This window comes from Gymnogyps californianus, chromosome 1 (assembly GCF_018139145.2).
Source record: "Gymnogyps californianus isolate 813 chromosome 1, ASM1813914v2, whole genome shotgun sequence".
Taxonomy (NCBI): domain Eukaryota; kingdom Metazoa; phylum Chordata; class Aves; order Accipitriformes; family Cathartidae; genus Gymnogyps; species Gymnogyps californianus.
Genome location: NC_059471.1, coordinates 19220320 through 19243307, shown reverse-complemented (window position 1 = coordinate 19243307; position 22988 = coordinate 19220320). Strand labels below are relative to the sequence as shown.

The following is a 22988-nucleotide window of genomic DNA, read 5'->3' as shown; positions in this document are numbered from 1 at the left end:
ACACCTTAAGAATAAAGGGGAGTAAATGATAAATTTGTGGTAATTAATGGTAGAGAGAAAGTAGGAAATCCTGTGCCAATGTATTAACACAAGAAAAAGGGAATGCTACATAAATTTGAAAGAACAAAGAACTGGAAAGGAAACATCTTTTCCCACAGTGGACACTATTGAGCATAGAATGGGCCAGTTCTTGAGCTCAGTAATACCCTGAAACAACCTAAAGGTTAATTTTAAAAGAAAAAAGTGCACTTGTACTCTGAAATAATCTAAAGGTTATTTAAAAAAAAAAAAAGTGTGCTTGTGCTGCTCCCCCGAGCATCAGGATAACAGTGGCCAAGCCTTCTATGGCAAGCACAGTTGGAAAGAAGCAGCTCTCAGACTTTGTGATTCGAGTGAATCTTCAATGTAGTCATATTCTAATGAAGTGTGAAATGTGTTAATTTTGCAGAAGAGATTGGAAAAGCAAGCCTGCAAAATGTGCTCGAGAAAAGACTTCTAATGTCAATAAGGATGCTGTGAGAGTAAAAATCTGATAATCTTTGTTAGAAAAGCAAACATACATGATATTTTGGTGAAATGTACTGGTCATTGTAGTTGGTTTTGGATACTAAAGTAAAAGGTTAAGTTGTAATATATGCTGATACAAGTTTGAGAAAAGTGATTTGCATAGCTAAAAAGATGCTTTAATTAGTATAGTGAAGAAATGCAGAGAGAAATGTGTGGAGTAGTTGAACTAAAGCATAAAAGGCATATAATAGGTGGTATAGTGGAACGTTCCTCATGGTGTCTATAAATAGTGTTATGTTGCCGATATCCTATGAAGATAGAAAAGGCAAACAACTGCTTTCTAACAGAAGGTAGAATTAATATTCATTGAAGAAAGCATAGATTTCCAGGTAGAAATCAATAATGTGACTGGTCAGAAACTAGTACAGCAGAAGTAATTACTATTAGTTGTGTCCTGCTTTTTAAGAGCATTTTGAGTGCTTTTTAAGAGGGTACAGCTGTTCCTTTCTGGTAGTGTTAAAAGATGGGTCATTTGTAAGTTGCTATAAGCAGAGTCAAGCCTCCAAATCTCTGTGGAGGCTCAGGTTACATGCACCTGAAGTTCATATCACTTTTTTCTGATGTGTGCCGTGCAGTGGTCTGCAATAGGTAGTGGAGAGTATAAGCCTGTATATATTGTACTAGTTTTCTTGCTAGTGTGACTTCAGCAGTACACAGCATTGTGAGAAGATTGCCTTGCCGTAGATGTAAAACCAGGATGTGATTTAAGAGATGGAGAGCTTTTTCTCCTTTTTGTTGTTTGAGGACTTCAGATTTCTGTTTCCATAACCTGCTTCGGAGGCTTTGCCAGTCCTGTACCTTTCCATGTTTCTGTGAGCTGTGGATCCAGTGTGTTTTTCATGTACTAGACTTAGCTTTATGGGAAGAAACTAGTTAAATGCATTGAGAAATTTCTTTAAAAATTGAATGTTAGAAATGTTATCCGACAGTAATAGCAATTTTTTGTGTTGCCACATTGTTGATTGGCAGCTTTTATCTTTATTACATTTTTAATCCTGTTAGATCTCATGCGACGTCAAGAAGAATTGAGGCGTTTGGAAGAACTTCGCAATCAAGAACTTCAAAAACGCAAGCAAATACAATTGAGGTATTTTGTCTTCTACTGTGCAAAGGTGTGGCATGCAGCTGCTGTAGGCCTGTGTGAATTTAGATACTCTAACTTGTAGAGCTTGCTTTTGATATCAAATAAAAATGTTTCTGCTGCTAAAACGTTGCTTTTCAAAAGCATAATGTGTGATGTTCCTGTTAATGTTCTTGAACAGAAAAGTGATCGCTTATGCTAATATAAAAGAATGGTTTCAAGTATTTCTTGAATTTTTTCATTTATTTCAGCTCTACTAGTTCTGTTGTAAATTTGTGAGCTTTCTAAATAGTGTAGAAATGTCTTAACATGAATTTTTTTTTTGTTTCATATTATTTTAACCTTGTGACTGAAGCATAGCTTTAATAGATATGAACGTGCTTCTAAGATTTATGGGCAGGTGATCTGCACATGGAATAGTAGCATTACAAATTTATAGTCTGATGTGAGATTTTTGGGCATTTTCACTTGATATTCTGGTATGTTGCAAACAATTTTTCCTTTAAGATCTGATTCATACAATATTTGTTTTCATACCTCTGCTAAAATTTAAGAAAATAGACATAGTATTGTCATGTTGATTGAGTTTTTACCTTGTGATGTTAAATATCACAAGGACTGTAGGTGAGAAAAAAGAACAAAACACAAACACCTCGCAGAATTAAAAATGTTTCTTTTGGCAGTATTGAAACATTTTAGTTCATAGTGACTTGTTAAAAACTGAAGTATTTTAACGGGCTTACCAATATGTAGCCGGAAGAACAGGTATAGAATGTACTGGTATTGTAATTACCTGTATTCCAGTTAAAAAATATAAATAACTACTTCAATAATATTCAAACCCATCAGGTGGAGTAGCTTAGTGCCTTACACTATATAAAAAAAATAAATAATGACCAGTTTTGTTTATATGCTTGATCTTATCTCCTGAGACTGAGTACAAGCCTGAATAGGTCAAGAGTCTAAGTTGACATAGTTTTTGAAAAATATTCTAGACATGAAGAAGAACATCGACGTCGCGAAGAAGAGATGCTACGCCAGAGGGAACAGGAGGAATTACGACGACAGCAGGAGGGAGGATTTAAGCCAAATTTCATGGACAATGTAAGTAAAATTCTATGACGAAAGTCCAAATTGTAAAAGAATTTTTTTTATTGTAATATTTTTATATACTACCTACTGAGCTGCCGCCTTCTTGTCTACTGTTTTTCCTTCAGTATTCCATCATTCTCATGAGTAGAGTGGTACAAATTTAGTAGTGTAGTTATTCTCTTGTACGATGGCATCACTGTTATTTTTCCTACAAGCTGGTGATGTAACACTTCAGTTAAGAGAAGGTGTTCAGATAATAATTTGCCTTTTTTATTTGGGAAATGAATTTTTCCAATAAAATAATAGAATTTTTCTAAGTGGAAGGTCACAGGAATAAATGATGTTTCCATGAGGAGGTGCCCTGGTTTGACTGAAGGTTTAAATTTTAAACCAGTTCAGGCTGTTAAGCTTGTTTGAATTGCTTGTTTTGGTTTATGCTTAACTTACTAAGAATGATACAGTTCAGAAACAAAATGGGCAGTGTTAACTTCATATGGAGCCTAAAATCACTCTTCCCTTTGACCCTACTGTAAAACTAGATGACGAAAACCTCAAAATCTTACTAAAGGAGACCGAAAGATTATAAATGTGGGAAAAAAAATTGTCCTCTGCTATAATTTCTACATTATTTATATTAGTAATTTAGGTGTGTTCTGCCTCTGAAGACTCGTCCTGCAGGACTAGCAAAATGGTGGTGTCAGAGGAGTCAGCTTCTAAATTTTCATGATCTGTTTTGGTCAAGGGTATGATTTTTTTTTTTTCCTGCCAACCAAAGCAGTTAAATGAACGAACACAACCTGTATTGTGAATGCTTTAGTTTCATGTGAGAAGGATGCCTTTTAATGTTACAGCTATTCTTAGTGAGGGAGCAATGAATAAGTGATCCACACAATGCTCTTTTACTTTATTATAACAACTGTAGTCTGCAGGAGGGAATTTTGCTCCCAGTCACAGGTACAACTTGATACATAAATCAAAAATAAACTGCTGGTTTCTCAGCTACTTTCTGGTTTTGTGTTTTGTGAAGACATACCTATTTTACATTCTATACCATAACATTTTGTGTAGGCTTGAGAAGAATATATTACGTAGGTTCTGAGACATCCTAAGAAAAGTTAGAAAATAAAAGATTTCCTGTTCTCAGCAGGACATCTTTTTTTCCTATCCTCTGCCCCCTTAGTGTTTTTAGTAAAGATGAGGAGGAAGCAAAATTGTTCCTTTGATGTTACTCTATCAGTTGATTTTGCTGATTGTGTTTTGAGAAACTTGCAGCAGCAATCAATCATTTATTTCCATATGTGCTCACACCATAAAAGAAAACTGCTTTCAGCATATCTTTTTCTTTGGGGTGATGAAGATCAAGAATTCAAACCTCATAATGTCCTTTAGTGTGTCCCCACATGTTATTAAACATACTTTGTGAAATAGCATATAACAATTGTCTGGTGTAATTTAGAAATAGCACTTATTGATTGTGACTTCTGTAGTGCCAAATACAAAATTTCATTTCACTTTGATATCTTCACGTAGCATCTTTTGGGGCAGCCAGACTTTCTGACCCTATAAGCTACCTGTCAGAATCTTCCTGTGGCTGATCTGTGAGACCCATGCTACTCACTGCAGAGAGCTGCAGGAAGGGGAAGCTGGGGAGCCAACCCACAGGCTTGAGATGGCAGTAGCTCCCTCAGATTCCATTGCTGTTAGGAGATTGTGGTCTATATCCTGCAGCTTGCGGTGCTGGGTAAAACTAGATAATGTTGGCCACAGCAACCTCTACTGGTTTTCTTCTTGCAACTGTCTTGAGATGTTACTTAGCCTCTGTGCTTGAATTGCTTGCCACAGTTTGGCCATCCTCCTGCTTATCTGCATCTTTAAATTCCGAACTCTATGTCAATAGAAACTGTTCAAGTTGGTGCACTGGACATGGCACAAGTGTAGCGTAAGAAGGGAAGAGGAATGGTTCAAATGGAAAGCACTTCAATCACTATGCATAATTTTTGCAACTTTTATGCGATGAAATTTTTTGGGGGGAAAGGTAAAGGTGGAAGAACGCTTTGGAAGAGTGTAGCTTTCCCACTGAGTTGCATTACTGGAATTGTGTGTTCATCTGGAACTAATTAATACACTGCAAGAATATAGAGCTGTAGCTGTGCAGTGACAACCCTACCAAAAGTGTTATAAGTTATATAAAGGAATATATAGTACAGGTGGTGGTTTTTTAATGTCATGTGAAGTTGAAGTGGCATATACAATAACTTAAAAAAATGTTTTCTCTAGTCTTCAGACTAGTCTTTAGTATTCTGGTCATGTATTGACTTCTAATGTCCTTTGAACTTTAAGAGAGGAAGAATTGAAACAAAATTGGAAGTGATGTATTTATTTACTTTAGCAACTGTTTCTAGTAAGGGCGGCTATGTAACTCTAAGCATGGCCTATCATTTTATAGGTGTTCATTATAACATGTCTTTAGATAACTGTGCTTAAGTTGTATAGTGTGAATGGGAATTGAAAAAGCCTTTGCATTTTGCAGCGGAGAAGAATTGTAAACCATTTCTGGAGATTGCAAAATGATATATCAAATCTTTTTTCAATTTGGAGTTACTTAAACGACTAAATTTTTAAAATTTATTCTTACTAATACTTGTTTACTGTGAACAGGCTCCATCTGGTAATTACTTCTAGTCTCAGATTACCATTGTGCATACACTGAAAAAAGTTATTTTCTGTTTTAAGAGTTTAAAAGTTGCCTCGGTGAAAATTGCATGTTATGATCCTAGTGGATAGTTTTTACTGTATCAGGTGTTGATAAACTTTTGGCATAATCCTTATAAAGTATTAAGGTCTTCTGTCAACCATGTATTTAGAAGGAAAATAATAACTGTTTCTAATCCTTGTTTTTGTTTCTTAAAAGCTTTGAAAAGTAAGCTTCCTTCACTTATATCCTATCCCTTTTTACTGTTCAGTATAAAAGAAGGACTTAAATGGTAAGTGCAATGACAACCAGAATTGGAACCTCTCATATAAGGCTGCAGTATTAGCCTTTCCTGTTTAAAGTTTCTTTCTGTATCTTTTCCCTAACTTGTTAAACTTTGATTTTTTTCAATATAACTAGTTTTGAAAAATGTCTTGTAATCAAGTTTAGTGCAGTTACCAGTTACTTGGTTTAGTTACAGATGATAAAAATATTTTCTGTGTGGGGATTTCTCTTCCTGAAGCATTCTTGTTCATGGTGGTGATGTACATTAAAAATTTGATTGCATTGATTGTTAATCTAATGGGCAGCCTAGTGATGCCTAAACAATTTATTAATCTAGTTGTGTGATCTCTAGTAGATAAGTTATTTATAAACACTTTTGTATTGGTTAGGGTTTTTCCCTTGCTTTGTAAAAGTCGGTTAGTTGAAATCTGCTCTTACAGCTCAATATAGATGCATTCTAATTTCATAATAGCTTAACGAGGAAACTTGTTTTCCTCTAATATTTTGCTAATTTTTCTTTTCCATACATATTTCTTGCTGAAAGAGGAGCTTGCTGATGGTGATTGGAAGCAATATTTTATTTTTCAGCTGCGCAAATATTTTTTAAAAAAAATATAGTACTTCTAAGTGCTAGTAATACATTAATTATTCAAACTGTGCAGTGGTTACTATCCAATTGTGAAGGGCTTACATAGATTCACATTGTTAAATCTCAATCAGAGCCTTTTTACCAAGTAATTCCAGTTCCAGGAACTACTTTTATTCATGTCACCAACTTAGAAGAGTGAAAAGAGAGTGATTTGGATTTAGTGTATTAGTTTTCATGTGTCTACAAAAGAGACCAAAATATGTAGGAGTTGTAGTCTCAGTTTTATGGTGCACAGATTTAATTCTGTAGTAACACTGCAAAATAGTGTCAGGTGGGTATTGTACTTAATGAAACAATAGCTGTGATACTGATACTGGCCTACAGCTTACAGCTCTTCTTACCAATGGTTTAAAGAGGGCGTTGAGCTTTTTGGATGTCCTTGTTGTCTTCCCTCCAAGGAAACTCCCCCTTTTTCAAGTGTAACTTGCATATATAAGGAACTGTTTCTTGTGAGTCCATCAGTTTCAACTTCTGAATGCTTACTGTTCTTTCCTGTAAGATTTTGTATATTAAGTACTTCACTTTTTTTTATCTCCTAGTCTTTTCAAAAATTATTTCTAGATGTTGTTTTGCTTTCCTTTAATTTTTCTTACACAGAAGCACTGCTGGTCAAGTCTGTTGTGTAAGTATCAGCATAAAGTGGCAGCTGCTAAAGCAGTGGAGATTGCCTCAACAGCAGAGATTGTAGTGGACTTGGATCGAAAGCTGTAAGACAGATGAGAGCAAGGGAGTAAAAAAGCACATCCCAAAACAACAACAAAGTTCATAGCTTCAGGAATGCCAGAAACTTGATTGAAAAAAACATGTTTAGTCTATGTTCTAAGAATTTTGTCCTTCTTTGGAGCAGTTTATAAATGTAGCTTCCCATTTCTTTATTATTTTGAGCCTACTGAGGTATATCTTATCCCTCACTTCTACATTCACTTGCAAGTGAATTAGCAGACATTTTTGAAACAAGACTATCAGTTAAATGTCCTTGGACTTCTGTAATTCAGGAATAGTTTTTTGCACTTCTTGGCTCTTAAGTGAGTAAAATGCATTTTTTTTTTTGTCTTCTGATTCCATTATGCTCAAAAGCCCCAGTTATCTAAGTTGTTTGAATTTTCACTGAATGCAGAATTGTTTCCTACTTTGTTCAAAACTAAACTAAGCTAAGGCAGATTTCCAATAATAAATAAATTCATAAAAATTTCCAAGGATCTCTTCAAATTTGATCTGTTTTCTTCTAATAATAAATTTTGGTTATTTTATCTTGACAGCCTAGTATACTTAATGAAGCTGATGGTGGTGAAGTTTTGTGAGATTGTATGAATAAAATCTCTGTTTCTTAAACTGCTATAAAGCTAAGCTGCTTTATAAAAGCTTTTTTGTAGAGCTTGGTTGAGAGAGATGAATTACCTCCTTATTGCAATCCAGCATACATACTTGTGGAAGAAGTAGTTCATGTTTGACACCTTAAAAGCCTTTTAAGGTAAAACTAACTTGGAGAAAGGCAGATCATTAAATGTAGAACTAAAAAAACCCAACTTGACAAAACATTCCTGCTTTCTTGGCAGTAGTTTTACTTCAGTGATCAAGTTTCTTCCGATGCATAAAGCAACATAGGCTAGGCCTTTGAGCAAGCAGTTTATAAATATGCAGTTTGTGTTTTTGTGGGTGGTCTCAGTTTTGGCAGTAGCACTAAATCTTTTTTTATTTTTGCAGGGTTGCAGTGATACGTATCAGTAGACAGATACTTAAATCTTGCATTTCTTCTCTTCCTCAGTGTTTTAGATACTAAATTTGGTGCTTTAGGCAAGAATAATAATTCCTTAACAGGCCTTAAAATATTCACATTGTATTATTTTCAGAAAATAAATTATTTTCAGCCTTTTATTACATTGCCAGATATGAAATAACTATTTTAACTGTCACATCTGCTTTTAGTATGAAAAGACATTGCATAAAAATCAATGCACCGAAGCTATTTGTGGAATAAGATATTTTTTTGGTTGTAAGTATTTATTTCATAACCGTTTTAGGATGGTTCATAATTGACTTTCTGGATTGTGTTTTTATGTGTATCAAGGATGCTACTTAAGGTAATTTTTCAGTAATGGAGCAAATAATCATTACAATGTTAACATTTAATTTATAACTATATTTCATTGTGTGTGAACTGTGAATATTTAGGGTTATGTGATAAGTATTCCTTGTGTTATGTTACAGATACTTAGGAGACTAAAATCTTTTACTTTGTTGCCATTGTCTTCTGTTTGCACAAAATGCTTTAGAACATACTAATATTTACTTTCTGTGAACTTGCAAACAGAACAAATGACCATTCATAAGTAATTTTTGTCCCTTAATGTGCTGTCTTTTGTCCCTTAATGTGCTGTCAAATGTGCATAAATTTCCAGTATGAATTTAGGTGTTGGGGTACAGCTTGTAAGCATTCGCAGGTTTGTTCTCTTCTACAGTAATTGATAAGGAGTTTTTTTTGTCTGTGCTCTTTAGATTATCTGTTTTTGTTTATAACTTAATTTTCTTTCAGTAAGACTGATGGATAAAGAAACTAAAGGAACACTTTTCAGATGCTTCATATGCAATGGCAAAATGACATCAGTCTTTGTCAGTCTTAGTGTTTCATGAGGCCTCAGGTTTAGCAGATGCCATTTTTGTTCAGTTATTAATGGAAAGACTTCAAATGCATGTGGTGTGCTTGTTTATAGAATACTCCATTTGCATACTTAGCTTCTATTTCATGGGTTTTACAGATAAAAAAGAAAAATCTATTAAAGGGCAGATTTAGTAAGTCCATATTCCGTATTTTTGATATAATTTCTGAAAATTGTTACTGCTCACAAGTTAAAAAAAATCTACTTACCTAAGTTCCTCAAATACTGAGTTCTTCAGTTTTTCATCTTCTGACAAGTAAGACTGAGGGTTTTATAAATAATTCAGAAAAATCCTTTGTTAATGTGTTTGATATGAGAAATGCCCTACATATTTTGCAGAAGCTAAAGTTAATGTTTACCGTAATAATTTTCATTTTTTCTTCCTCAGCTACTGGAGTTAAGTTTGACTTGGAGTTTGTACACGTATTTACCCAGACTAAGAAGAAACTAACTTTCAGTTAGTAGACAACAACCAAGTTGTCTACTTGGTACCTATTTTGGACTCGTCCACCTCTCTAAATCCTGAGATCTTACTTGGTGGCATTGAGACTTGCAGCCAAAATAAGTTCCTCTGCTTAGAAAAGTTTGTCTTTATCCAAAGGGTCTGTGTTTAAAGAAAGAGTAAAACACCCAAGAAGCAATAAGTGAAATTTCAGTAGAAATGGTATTTTTTGATGTGAGGAAACCTGTTAATGGATCTGTTGCTTAGTGTAAGGAAAGCTTATTTATAGATCTGATTTCTCTCTTAAGAGGCAGTGCCTTCTGAGTAGTTTTTTTCTTAGTGTGAGCAGTAAGCCTCTGACCTTTTGCTTACCTCTAACGTTTTGCTTCAGTAGCTGTCACGGAGTGGAGAATTTTAATAGTGGTAATGCAGTAAACTGAGACATAGAAATTAACTTGTCTTAGTGAGGTTGCCTGTCTTTTGATACCAGGCTAAATGTTATTTTTTAATTAAAATATACACGAGTTTTCTCATGAATATTTCACGAGTGTCCTTTCTGTAGTGTAGGCATCAAGTAGGTTTATCTCATTACCAGAGCTAATGCTTGTTTTGGGTTATTAAATCTTCCGTGAGGAATATGGAATTTAAGTCTGGTATTTCTGTCTTGCATCAAGTCTTTCTTTAGGTTCCACTTTAATTTTCCAGAGATTAGGTGTTACTGTTAGATGAATTAGCATTTTTAATTAGTGGTTTTTGGAAAAAAAAAATGAGATGAGTTTCTGTAGAGCTGTTTTGTAACTGTTGCAAATGAGGAGTTTAGTGTCTTGGTTAATAGAAACTAACATTTAGAGAGTCAATTAAATATATTTAAGGTTTACCATTTAAAGATGTTTTTCCGAAATGTTATCATAGAATCATAGAATAGTTTGGGTTGGAAGGGACCTTTAAAGGTCATCTAGTCCAACCCCCCTGCAGTGAGCAGGAACATCTTCAACTGGATCAGGTTGCTCAGAGCCCCGTCCAACCTGACCTTGAATGTTTCCAGGGATGGGGCATCTACCACCTCTCTGGGCAACCTGTTCCAGTGTTTCATCACCCTCATTGTAAAAAATTTCTTCCTTATATCTAGTCTAAATCTACCCTCTTTTGGTTTAAAACCATTCCCCTTTGTCCTGTCATTACAGGCCCTGCTAAAAAGTCTGTCCCCATTATGATTTCCTACAGTGGCTAATGGCTTGCTAATTTAGGCTTAACATTGTGTAGGGTGAAAGAGTATTTGTATTAGTTTTGTTTTGTACATGACATGAAGCACGCTGCTTTTACTAGTGTTGCTGAATGCAGTTTTGTTGATATACTTGTGGCAGGTTAGCTGGTATTTTGTCTCTTCTAAATGTATTAATACAGAAGATCTGAAAAAGACAATATGATGTCAAAATTAGGTTCTTCAGGCTTTGTTTCTCTTCTGTATATAGTGCTGGTTTTCATAATCCTTTTTAAATTTGATTTACCTATGGAGTCTTTGTGTTTGTTCCCTCCTGCCCTTTCTGAATTATTAAACATTTGTTTATCTATAGGGGAATTTATAATGTTCTTTAGGTACGAACCAGCTATTCTTGTTTGTCCCTATTCATTGTGATGCCCATTGTGTCCCTAACGTGATTCTGACCTTTGGGTCTATAGTACATAAATAAAATAGTAGTTTTTGTTAGATATCTTTCGATGAAAGCAGACACTGTAGCTCAAGAGTTACAGTGTGTGGACTTGGGACACTAGAAAGCAATTTTTAATCCATTTGGATTTGTTCAGATGACCTGTTTCTTAAACTTTTGATGAAAATACTAGAATTGCCTGGTACGATGTGTATTGTTTTCCTCAGTCAGAATGCTGTTTGTTCAAATAAGTGTCTTTCTTCATTCAAGTCTACCTCATCTTGCTCCTGCTTTACAGTAAATGGCCTCCAGGTTGTATAAAATTACTAGCTGGAAAACTATGGAGAGCTGGAGAACTCTGGAGCCTGTTTTCATGCCAGGAAGTTTCATTGATGCTTCTTTGTTCATGTTTTGTATGTTTGTGCTGTATATGTGGACAGGCCAGAACTTTGCTGGGGAAATTTTAAACATTTAAATATTCTGATTGTAAGCAACATTCATAATGTATAAAAGACTGCATATGTTTGTTAGAAGTTTCTCCTACAGGACCTCTTTGTAGCAATGAAAAACTTCAGCTTTCAGCTTCCTTTTGGCAAATACTTGCATATTCTAATCACTTGGTAACTCAAATCAGTTATGGGGTAGCAACTACAATTGGACTTTTTTTTTTTGTTACAATTTAGTCAGCATATATAATATCTACTTTGTGAGGAAAAATTGTTAATACAAAAGTCTGGCAAAGAATTGTATTTAGTGTACTGTGGCTATAACTAGTGCTGCTTTTAAAGTGTTTTAAGTTGATTTTGCAATGTTATATTTGACATTCCAATTAAGAAGTAGTTAGATTTTTACATAAACACTTCATGATAAAGGATATTCTTGGCTGGTTAATTTTTCTTCTCAGTAAACATTGATGACTTTCATTTTCTCATCCTTGATCTTGCAGTTGGGGAAAATTGTTTTTTTGAATCAGTCCAATGTTCACTCTTTTAATATTTGCCCAGATTTGTTTCCTGTGCAAGGAAAACTTAATGTTTGGGAAATCTTAAATGCAGCATTGTTTTATAACACCCAATTTTCAGTTAAATATTTTAGTGTATTTCTGCATGATGGTACAGTTACCAGACTTTGTTACCAGTTAAACAGCCCTTCAGCTCCACACCCAGCAGGGTGAATTCTGGAGCGCATCTTAAATGAAATAATTTGCAACTTGTTCTGTGAAAGTAAGGTATCCTCCATGCTCCCATGGATGTCTGTTTTGATACTTACCTACTCTAATGCCACTTTTTTAGCTAAAATAAAACCAGAATAATTCTAAACTGCAACATAAAATTCTCTAATATTCCTATGAAGATGTGTATATATTGTTAATGTAATTGTATTACATGTATCAATTGTGAACTTGGTGACATGGTGGATATTGCTTTCAGAAAGTAGTTTTGCAGGTAAGTAAACAGTTAAGTGCCTTAAATTGATTACAAATAAAAAAATATTTGCATTATATTCAGCTGTTGAACTGTATTTAATTTATGTTTTTAATTTCATTACTGTCATTCAAAAAATTAAGCTAATAGAAATGGGAGAAGTGTTTTTATATATCGGTTTCATGGATCTAAAGTGGCTCTTAACTCTGGCGGAACCAAATTAATTGACAGAATGTTGTAATGAGGAAGTTCCTATTAAGGGAGTTAACGTATAGCTATCTTTTTTTTAAAGGATTTCCAGATCTTTTAAAGTGGTTACCTTCTCTGAGCACCTTTGTCTTGTGAAAAATTATTTCTGAATTTTACCTTAAAATATTTGAGAAGCAGAATTTTACCTTCCTTGTGAGTGTTAGTTGTTAGATCAAGGGGAAATTTTGACAGAATACCTATTCCTGTTTGCTCTCAAATGGTCAACAGTGATGGCATTTGAAAAAAAATCTTATCTTTGCAGTTACACCCTCAGAGAGTGCTTCATCTGTATAGCCATAGACAGTGAAGGGACATAGTAGGATTTTCCTTTACCTGAACAGATGACATAAAGATGATTGAGTAGAGGCATGGAATTAAAATCTTTGGATTTTATTCCTGGCTGCTGTTTATATGCAATTTGTTTGGGGCCAGATTTTGCCTTCTGTATACATTAATGTTTTGGCTGGTGAGTAACATTTTTCACAAATTGTGAGAAAATGAGGAACCTTTTTATTCAGTTTTATTCTGTAGATATTGTATATACAATGTTTTACTGTACTATAACAAATGGAATTGGGGAGGTGGGAAAAAAACTCGGAAATAACAATGTATTAATGCAGTGTTTTAAATGCAGTATTAAAATTCAGAGAAGCAGCAAGTAACTACAAGACAAAATAATGAAGCAGAAAAGACATAAATCTCAATATGGAGCAAAGTTCTGTAATCAACAGAGTAGGTTCTACGGTAAATCTTGGCTTTTTTTAGACTGTTTTCTTTTTTGTTAACAAGTTAGATTGTCATTTGAATTTTTGGCCTGTAATACAGCATTGTGAAAGTATGAGTTCTGTGTAAAACGAAGCTGCAGTAGCTTATGTGATAAAAGGTCTTTTAAAAGCACATAAGCTTTTTTTTATGAAAATATCTTTATTCGTGCTTTTATTCAAGTTACTGGCTTGGATATTTTTTGTAAAAGATTGCAATTCTCAAGTTTAGTGTCTAAGGTCACTAGATAAAGACATTCAGAAAAATCTCTGTAGGCATGTAGACAACTTCTGTAGTAGTGATGGCCAGTTTTTAATATTGAAGATGGGTGAATATCTCTGCATCCAAATCAGTGACTGATAAAGTGTCTATTCATGAAGGTTTATACTACTACCTTTTCTGGCTCGGACAGTAAGTATTCTTTTGTTCACTTGTTCTGAGATGAAAACCAGTAATGATTATTCACATTTTCTTCACGTGATTTTGAATTTCATTTGTCTTTTCTAGTTCATTTGCCTTTTTCCTGTAGTTCAGAGCAGTGGTTATTTTCTGCTTCTCATGACACAGGAGTGAGAAAATGTCTTCACTGTATAACAGTTGCAAGTATTTTGGACTGTTTTCCTAATCTAGTTTACTTTCTACCCCAAACTTAAGTTTTGAAAAAAAATCTTTTTTTGACAGTATTTTAACAGTTTACCGATAGTGACTCTTTACTGCAGACAGGTTTCACTCTAAGGTATCAGCCATTTTCAGTTGACTCTTTCTTGAAAGGACTTCAACCAGCTCTTAACTTGCCTTCTTGCATCAGTATTTTTCTACAAGATTTTTTAGTTTTCCCTTTGCTAATTTTGAAGTAGTAGCTGAAACATATTTCAGGCTGGAACAAGCCCAATGTGCCATATGGAGGTTGATGAATAGCAGGAGTGTTTGGGAGTCTTTCATGTTGTGAAAAGTAAATTTACTTTCCTCTTTCAATGGTGGTGTTTTGGTCCACATTGTATAAAAAGAAGATACATTTTTTGATCCAGTTTTACTTTTTGATTGTGTAAGTATGTACTGAACTTCTACAGGATGTCACAGGTTTGCTTTCTTAGAGGTGGAATTAACTAGAACATTTTGGATTTAAAAAAAAATCAAGAGAAAAGGGTGCCTGAAATGTAAGTAAAATCTGGTAGATAACATAATGGTTCTTCTGCATTACAAAGGAAAGAAGAACACGTGAACTGCTGCCTCTTACAAACAGCAGTTTTATTGGGAAAGTATGAAATACAGATTTTCTGTATTTCAAGATGTAAGAACAGCAAGTTTATTAATGTACTCAGCTGTGCTTTGACTTAGATTTTGAGGAAAACTTAAAATCTTACAAGTCACATTGAAACTAGTCTTAAGAAAAAAGATTACTTGCAGCAATATCTTTTGAGAATAATAGTAATGTAATGATTGTGCATTCTTGAATGTTTTCAGTACTTGTAATCAGATTGCATTAATAAGACTTTGCAGCTGCTATAGATGACAGTCTTTTTGAGTGCTAATGTGTACAATGAGAGTTACATTATAGTGTTTAGTAAAAATGTGTTGCAGTTTCTGGGATCTTTCAGTCTCCTTGATGCTCACAAATTTGAGGGGCCTCCAGGTGGTCTGTGGACTTACCTCTTTTAGATTAGGCTAGTGGCTGTCTCTTCTGTATTAAATAGTATTTTCTTTCAGGGGATTATTAAATGTTGCTGGTAAGTGAGGTGTCCCCTAAATGTCTTTGTAATGTGAGTAATATTAGCGCAATTAATCTGCTTTCTTTTCCAAACTGTCAGTGTAGACCTGACTTAAACATCACGTGAGGATTGATGTTTTGAAAGGAAGTCAACTTGTCTTCAGATTGGGTCTTGCATCCAGCTGTAGGAGGATGACAAAAAAGAAGGCATACTGGGAGGATCACAGTTATTTAACACTGTACTCTCCCCCCAAAAACCCAACAACTTGCATGTTCTGGAAAGTAGAAGCTGGTTTTACCTAAACAAGGAAGATCTTAAACCATCTTCCATCTTGTAAAGATCAGAAATGGCTGGTATTAAAATAAAGGTGAATTTGGGAGAATATGTAACTTTCTTTTTGAAAACAGTTTCTTCTAAATCTGTAAGATAGAAGTGTTGAGTGCGTGTGTTCTCTCTCACACAAAACTGCAAACCATTTCTATCTTTTCCAGTGTTAATGTGTGTTAGGTGATGCACTGAGAGGCTTTTCAATACTTAATGAAGTTGTATAGTGGAGTACTATCCTACCCAATTCTTTATTAATTCTGTGTAAAATATACTAGTATATGTTACAAGGTATACTAAGACTGATGTTTTTAATATGCTGTGGTAGCTCTCTTGCACATTAATATAAATTTAGTATTATTTATTACAATACATCTGTGATTTTTTTAAAACATTGTTTGAGGTAAAATATTTTTTTGTATTTCTAAAGAATAATTTCAGCTTAGAGTAGTAAATATTTTTGGCTTGTTTTAACTGCATTTTTTTTTTTTTCTGTGGGGTTTAGATGCTGAGGACTACCCTCAGCAACTGAGTGCTCTCCAAAAGAGGTAGAAGGGAAATGAGGGAAGGCCCCACAGAAGTTGAAGACCTTTCTTGTTTGTTCCCAAAATAAAAAGCAGAGAACAAAGATGTAGTGCATGGAGGTTTTTCCCAAATACATTCCTATACTTTTGCTGTGAATTAGTTTTAAAAGGAATTCCCCTATTTTAATAACATTGATACTTCCCTTACAATCTTATTGAAATGATGGTAATATTTAAGAAATGTACTGGATTAATAATAGATCTTTTTTCCGTAAGGGAAATCAGAAATTTTTTTTTGTCAACAGCTGTAATTATCATTATTACTACCATTAGGAATGTTTTTCCAACTTGTAGCATTTACTGGAATATATGTATCTGCATATATTTCGTGCAATGCGTATTCCTGTTTTTACTGATGTGATAGGTTTTTTCATGTTTAGGTTTTTTAATGGTGTAACTTAGCGAGTCATCTCCATCAACTCTATTCATGACTTGAGTCACCAAGGAGGAAATTGGCTTTAACTATCTGCTCTAGCCCTGTTAGAATGTTTTTCTCAAAGATGGAGTCTTGTTGACAGCTATTAAACCTAATGAAAATTCTTTTCATTTGACTTCCTATTTAAAATTAGGGCTGTGTAGTTTCCTGTATGCTACATGTTTTATAGCTACATTTACTTTAGTTGTTACTAGTTTAATGTATTTGCTTGTGTAATTTTATGTGAGGTAAGAGAGCTTGCTTTTTTCCAAACTCCTGGGTGGGAGCTATCATTCAATTCATAGAATTCTTGAGTAGTTTAGCCTGGAAGAGATCTCTGGAATCACGTAGCATGATACCTCGCTCAGAGGAGGGATTAGCTCTGGATTTATGTTGCAGTGGTTAGGAACACACAGAAATCTTGGATTTTGAAAGATCATCAGTATTTTTCATTTACAATTATTTACTGTTACTGCATGTGATGGAATAAAATGAACTGTTTTGGGATATTGTAACTTTTGGATCTTACATGTAGATCTTAATTGATGGATAAACCAAAGACAAAGGTGACAAGAGGGGTGGGTGGAAGAGAAGGCTTTTATTACGTTAACTCCTTGCTGGCAGCTTAACTTACAGTGACCTAGTCATTGGAGTGAAATAATAGAATATTCTGAGGAAAAGACAGATAATGCACAATAAAAAGTGTCCCCCAAATTCTAGTTTTGACTGCCAAACTAGCAATTTGAACCACTTGTATGATTTCTGTCTTTAAAATATAGGCGTCTTTCAGTAAACAACAATTTTGTGTAAGGTTTAAGGGTCTTATGCCTCCTGGAGAGGCCTTTGGAAATAATTTTTCTTCTCTAGAAAGAGCTTAATGAAATAAACCACTCTAGAAGGGAGTAATGAATTCTAGTAAGAGGTACAGAAATGTTATACCTGTTTTGTCAAATATAAAGTCTGCTAGAGAATAGAATTCAGTTTCCATGTTAACGAAAACAGGAGAGAATCAACAGCACTGTGAATTACGTTTTGCTCTACACACACAACCTAGATAAAGTGCTAATTAAGTTACTGATTTTAATGTGCAAGTTTAAGTTTATCGGGTAAGCGTTCTTTTTTTGATAAGGCATTTTTTTTGATACTGTGTCTTAGCGTTATTTTGGTTACCATTTCTTAGCTGAAAGGTGAGTGAATAGTCCTGTGTTAATTTGGAAGTGCATCTCCTGGCCACAAGCACTTGAAGAAAACTGTATGATCTGTCGTCTTAATGTTTCTTTTGATATCTTGCTTTTTGCTGTTCTAAAATATTCCATGCCGTATTTATTCCATACTATAACTTTTTTGACAGTTTTGTTACCATGAATATTGCATCATTTGGAGACAAGATCTTTAACTTTCTTCGGGCTGCTGCAATTGCAAGGCCTGTTTCCGGGTAAAAAAGTATTGGTTTGTCAGCTAAAACCCCCCAGTTTTATGACTACTTGTATTTTTATTTTCAGTGTGAGAAAGGAATTGTGTCTGATACATTCTCCTGTATCAATTCTTAGGTGTCTTTTCAAAACAGTTAGTTTCATGGTTCTATAGAGTGAATTTAAAAATATGCTAATATGTTTTAGAAAACCAGAAGAATTATCTTGGCAGTTCTCTGTATATTTAGACTACTGGTATCAATGGTGATTGAGGTGTAAGAATGTTGCGCATGATATACCTCAAATGCTCAAGAAATCTTGTTTCTAATACTTGTAAAAAGGGAAGAATCCATACTATACTAAATGTACAATATATATGTACATGTATATATGAAAACTGAGTGTATTCAATATTTTGTGTAGATCTACTTTTTATAGTTGACATTAAAATGAGTTGGAATTGTGAGGAAATCTCATTTTTAATGCTGGTATCTAAAGTAATTATCAAGTATAATGCTATAGTTGCCATCATAGCAGTTTTTCTAAAAGCAAATTACTCAGATGAATCAGACCTTCTTGAGGGTTGTTTGCATTAGTGAGTTCTGAAGTATTTTACAAGAATCCTGCAACAGAAGTCATTTGGAAAGCTTTCTTTTGAGTTGTTTAAACAACTATCCTTTTACAATAGGATATTATTCTTTGTTTGCTTCCCTTTGTTTTTTTGGTTTTGGTTTTTTTTTTTTTTTAATCTTCCCAAGGTTTAAATTACGCTTTACTACACATTCTTTGTCTTATGGCTTTCTTTTCCCCCTGTAATTGCATATCATCCATTTTTCTTGTTCTCTTCCAGTTTAAGTTGTTTTCCCAGGTACCGGGTGACTTCAGAGGTTCTTAATCGCCTCCCCACATATTTCTCTAGTAAAAGTTTAGCCCTCTTCTCTTGCAGCACAGTTTCAACTCCCTGTTATGGGTAGTTATGGGTGGCTTCAGGGAAGGGGCTGAAGCAGGCTGCTACTCCACAGAAGAATGAGCAGTCGCATAGTGAGGAAAAGAAGCTCTGAGAAGATAACGCTATCATTGTTACTTTCTGCAAAGGCTTGAGTATCGAAGAACAAAGCTCTTGGGTGGGCTGGAATATCAACCAGCACTGGTTCAGCTACCCTGTCATAACTGCCTGTTGGTATTCCTTTTTCTGTCATATTTTGGGCAAACCCCATGGAATAGTTGATCTAACTTACCTGCAATAACTTGTTTATGCTCACATAGTAAATAGCTGTCTAGGACATGATTTGTGTAGGATAGGATTGAATTTTTGTTATCTGGACTCCTGCAAATACAGGTTTTGGCGAATTATCCAACTACATGGTTTTATAGTTAATATGTCAAGCATTTAATTACATTAATGATATATGCTGTCAGTTAACATTTGAAATTGAGTATTTTCTCTGACAGGGGATTTATCTTAAATTTGCTAATTCCATGTTAACAGTATAAAGAAATTTCGCTGTGCTGAAAATTCAAAAGAACATGCTAAGTTGTGAACATGCAACAGTAGGAATAATAATTCTTGTAGGCACGTTGATAGATTAACAGGCAGCAGACATCATAAGGCACATCTTTGGATCTTGAGTGTATAGCTGAAATGTTTTTTATATGGTAATAATTCAACACCAAAGTTAAAGCTACAAAATGGCAAATAATTACTTCATGGTTTTTGTTACAAAGGTTAGACTAGACTAAAAAAAAGTAAAAATTACAGGTTCTACCCCTCTCTTTTGTTGTACGTGTTGTTAACTGAAGACTGGTAGCATTTCAAGCTGAGGGAAAAAAACTGGTTTATTGCTAGGAGGAAGTGTAGTGTGCTTTTTAAAAGTGTATGTTACAGCTTGCCAATGCTTCTATCCTTTGCAAAGAAAACGAGTTAAGTTCTAGTAACTAGTACAGCTTTATAGCTCTGTACTTAACATCCTTATCTAGCTGGTATTATACTTGGCCCTGCCTTATATGGCACATTTTACATTAAAAAAACCCCCCACCAATTTACAGTTGAACCTTAGATGCATCAAGTAAGTTACATGCAGTAATTTAAAATCTGGTACTTTCCCTTGTAGCTGAAGAGTATCTCACAGCTGTTTGTGGTGTGTCCTGTTTTCACACAGGCACATATGCACGCATGCATGCACACACAGTCTAATTCATGTAAACTGATAGCCACGGTGTTTTTCTACCATGTTGGTGTAGGGATTGACATTAGGGATGATATACGACTTTTCCTTCTGCTTCATGTCAGGGCTGAGGTGTAAAAGCAGACTAATATCAACAAGGTTGTATGCTGATTTTGTGACTAACTCATTGGTATCAATTTGTGGGTATGATTGATCCTAATAGGGTTGCTGATTTTACTTAAAATGTCAGTTGACATTGCTGTGAAAGGTCTGACAAAGTTGCATGTTCTAAGTTTTAACGTGGGTTCTAGGGTCAGAAGCAAAGGTCCTTCTTAGTGTTCATCAATGGTCTTTCATAGCTGGACCTTAAAACCTGCCTGTGTCTTTTTAGTTATGAGGCCTTACTTTTTCTCTCCACACTAAGCCATATTCTTTTGAAAATAGTGTATAATCTCTTATGTTAAGTACGTTTTCTAGGTTAATATGAGTTACTAGAAACAAAGTTATTGACCTGAGAGCCCTTTGTCATGTATCTTATGACAATTTCCCATACCAGGATATTTTTACAAAACTGTTGACTGTGTTCCGTCAGATATTGGTGTCTGCAGCTTTAAGTGTGTGAAGATAGAAGACTCATGTATGGCATCCCAAACATGATTGAATGAAAAGGAGTTTTGTGCAACCGTAAAAATACTGTGAATGTATTTTGATTAATATTTCCATTTAAAGGTTGCTTTTAGCAAGAGTGAGTTGCCTAGTATATGGAATTGTTTTCAAAGTGCATCTGAACTTTATACTCTTAAATCATAAGTGGAATGACTTTCAGAATCAGGTAAATTTTTTTTGCATATGCTTATTCTCAGCACACATGTGTTCACTCAAGAGTGGACTATAAGTTAACATTCTTGCAGAAAATTCATGACAAAAACATTCTTGTTATAAGTTTCATTAGTTTTCATTTTGAACTGTGAATTTGTTTCTATTTCATCCTTTTGTAAACAGTAATACTAAAATCCCTTGGAATTATCTGTGATAGATGTACTTTGTTTTCCCCTAAGTGATGATTTTTGCCACTCTGGGTACTATATTTTGAGTATTGTTTCACAGCAGGCCATGGTTCATGGTCAGTAATGTCAGAACTCTTTTGCTGTTGGATGACGGAGCATCAATTGAATCTGGATCAATTTGGCATGTTACTTGTCTATTTAGTATAAATGCATGTTATATACTTTATGTTAATACTACATTTTTATGCTGGTTTCAAAAGGATGGTCATTATCTGAACTAACATATCAATAGCATGATATAATTTATCAAAAAATGTGCCACCACCAAGTTAAGTCAAAATTATTTGAACAAAGATGAACTGGCAGATTGAGTTTATATACCATAATATAACACATCAGAGCTTGGTTTCCAATCAACACAAGCATTTTTGAGTTGTGAAGACAGATTGACTATTACTGAACCATGGCATTTAGGCAATACTGTAATAAAACCTCTTTATTTACAGTTAAAATGTAAATATACTTCTTATTAATGAACAACACTGCATGAAGATGGATTCATTTGCAGTTGATTACATACCTTTGGGAGCTTTAGACTGCTGCATCTGAGAAATGAAACTTGTGATGTTTAACCTTTAGCATTATGCAAAAATGTACCGCACTGCTATATTGAACTTACTATTCCATTTGATTATATAAAAACAGGGAAGTATAGTTAACTTTATTCCTTCTACATTTTTGTATCAATGGAAACTTTTGAAACTTGAAAATTTTTATTTTCATGGAGTAAATGGGAATGTTTTAAGTTCTAAGAATGATAGGTTGACCATGAAAACTATGTTTACTTTCAGAGAGAACAGGAAATGAGAATGGGTGATATGGGTCCTCGTGGAGCAATAAACATGGGAGGTAGGGATCTGAAGGAAAAAGGCTTCTGTAATGTAAAATTTCTTTTTCTTTGGGACTGTACATGGTACTCAAGCACTATTAATTAGTGACAACTACTGGCAAAAAGCAGTAAGCAGTATTGGAAAATAAAAAAACCTTCACATATTTTGCTTCCAAACAGGTGGTTTTTTTTCCCAAGGTGTATCTTTATTTTATTGTTTTGACTACCTGTCGGAGAAAAATATGATGTGCAAGTTAAGAGAAACAAAAAGGCAGGGAAAGGTAAAGCTCTAGAAATTATTTGATACAAAAGAGGAATTTTCTGTTAAGAAGGTATTTGGCATTCTTTTGGAGGGACTACCTATTCAGAGAAGTTGGGACTGTAATTGCATGCAGTGAAATGATAACAGAGGTTAAAATTGGTAAGTTCTTGTTGACGTACTTGACAAAAGATTAATGAATAGTGTGGTTGGTGTTCTACTAATTTATTGCAAGTCTGTATTTGTAAATATTCGCAGTTCACTTTTGTGACTTAAAATATTGTCACTGCTAAAAACTGTTACTGTGAAGTCTAGAAAGGTACATTCTTAATAATTAGTGCTTGCTCCGTATATGCAGACTGAAACAGTTTGGAATCTTACTTATCCAGAATATCTGCTTTTAAACAAGACTGAAACTTAGAATATTTCTTAAAAAACAAAGCTTACTAAATTGTATTAACTGTCAATATATATCTCTTGGAAGCTTCCTGATGTTCATTTAAAATAAATTAAGATGATAATTTAAAGAAAAGTTAATACTGGTTTTGTGGATTTTAAATTTGAAAGTACATACAAAACTTAGTAAACATTGTCACTTGACCTTTTGAGTAATGTGAATTTATAGACTAATGAATCTGCTCGGTCCAGATTTCAGAATACATTATTCACCATTTC

General features: G+C 34.2%; 1 protein-coding gene across 5 annotated transcripts in view; it reads left to right on the top strand.

The window, feature by feature from the left end:
- Positions 1 to 22988, top strand: part of PSPC1 (paraspeckle component 1) — a 66470-nt gene that overhangs the window by 10407 nt on the left and 33075 nt on the right. For 4 of the 5 annotated variants that reach the window (XR_007766216.1, XR_007766215.1, XR_007766217.1 and 1 more), the window contains exons 5-6: positions 1570 to 1654; positions 2644 to 2752. Coding sequence is in view for 2 of the 5 variants with exons in the window: in XM_050894305.1 (XP_050750262.1) it covers positions 1570 to 1654; positions 2644 to 2752 (194 nt within the window). In the remaining 3 variants the exon portion in view is untranslated. Of the gene's footprint in view, positions 1 to 1569; positions 1655 to 2643; positions 2753 to 22016; positions 22075 to 22988 lie in introns of all 5 variants that reach the window. The other variant, XM_050894280.1, reaches the window with a different exon arrangement.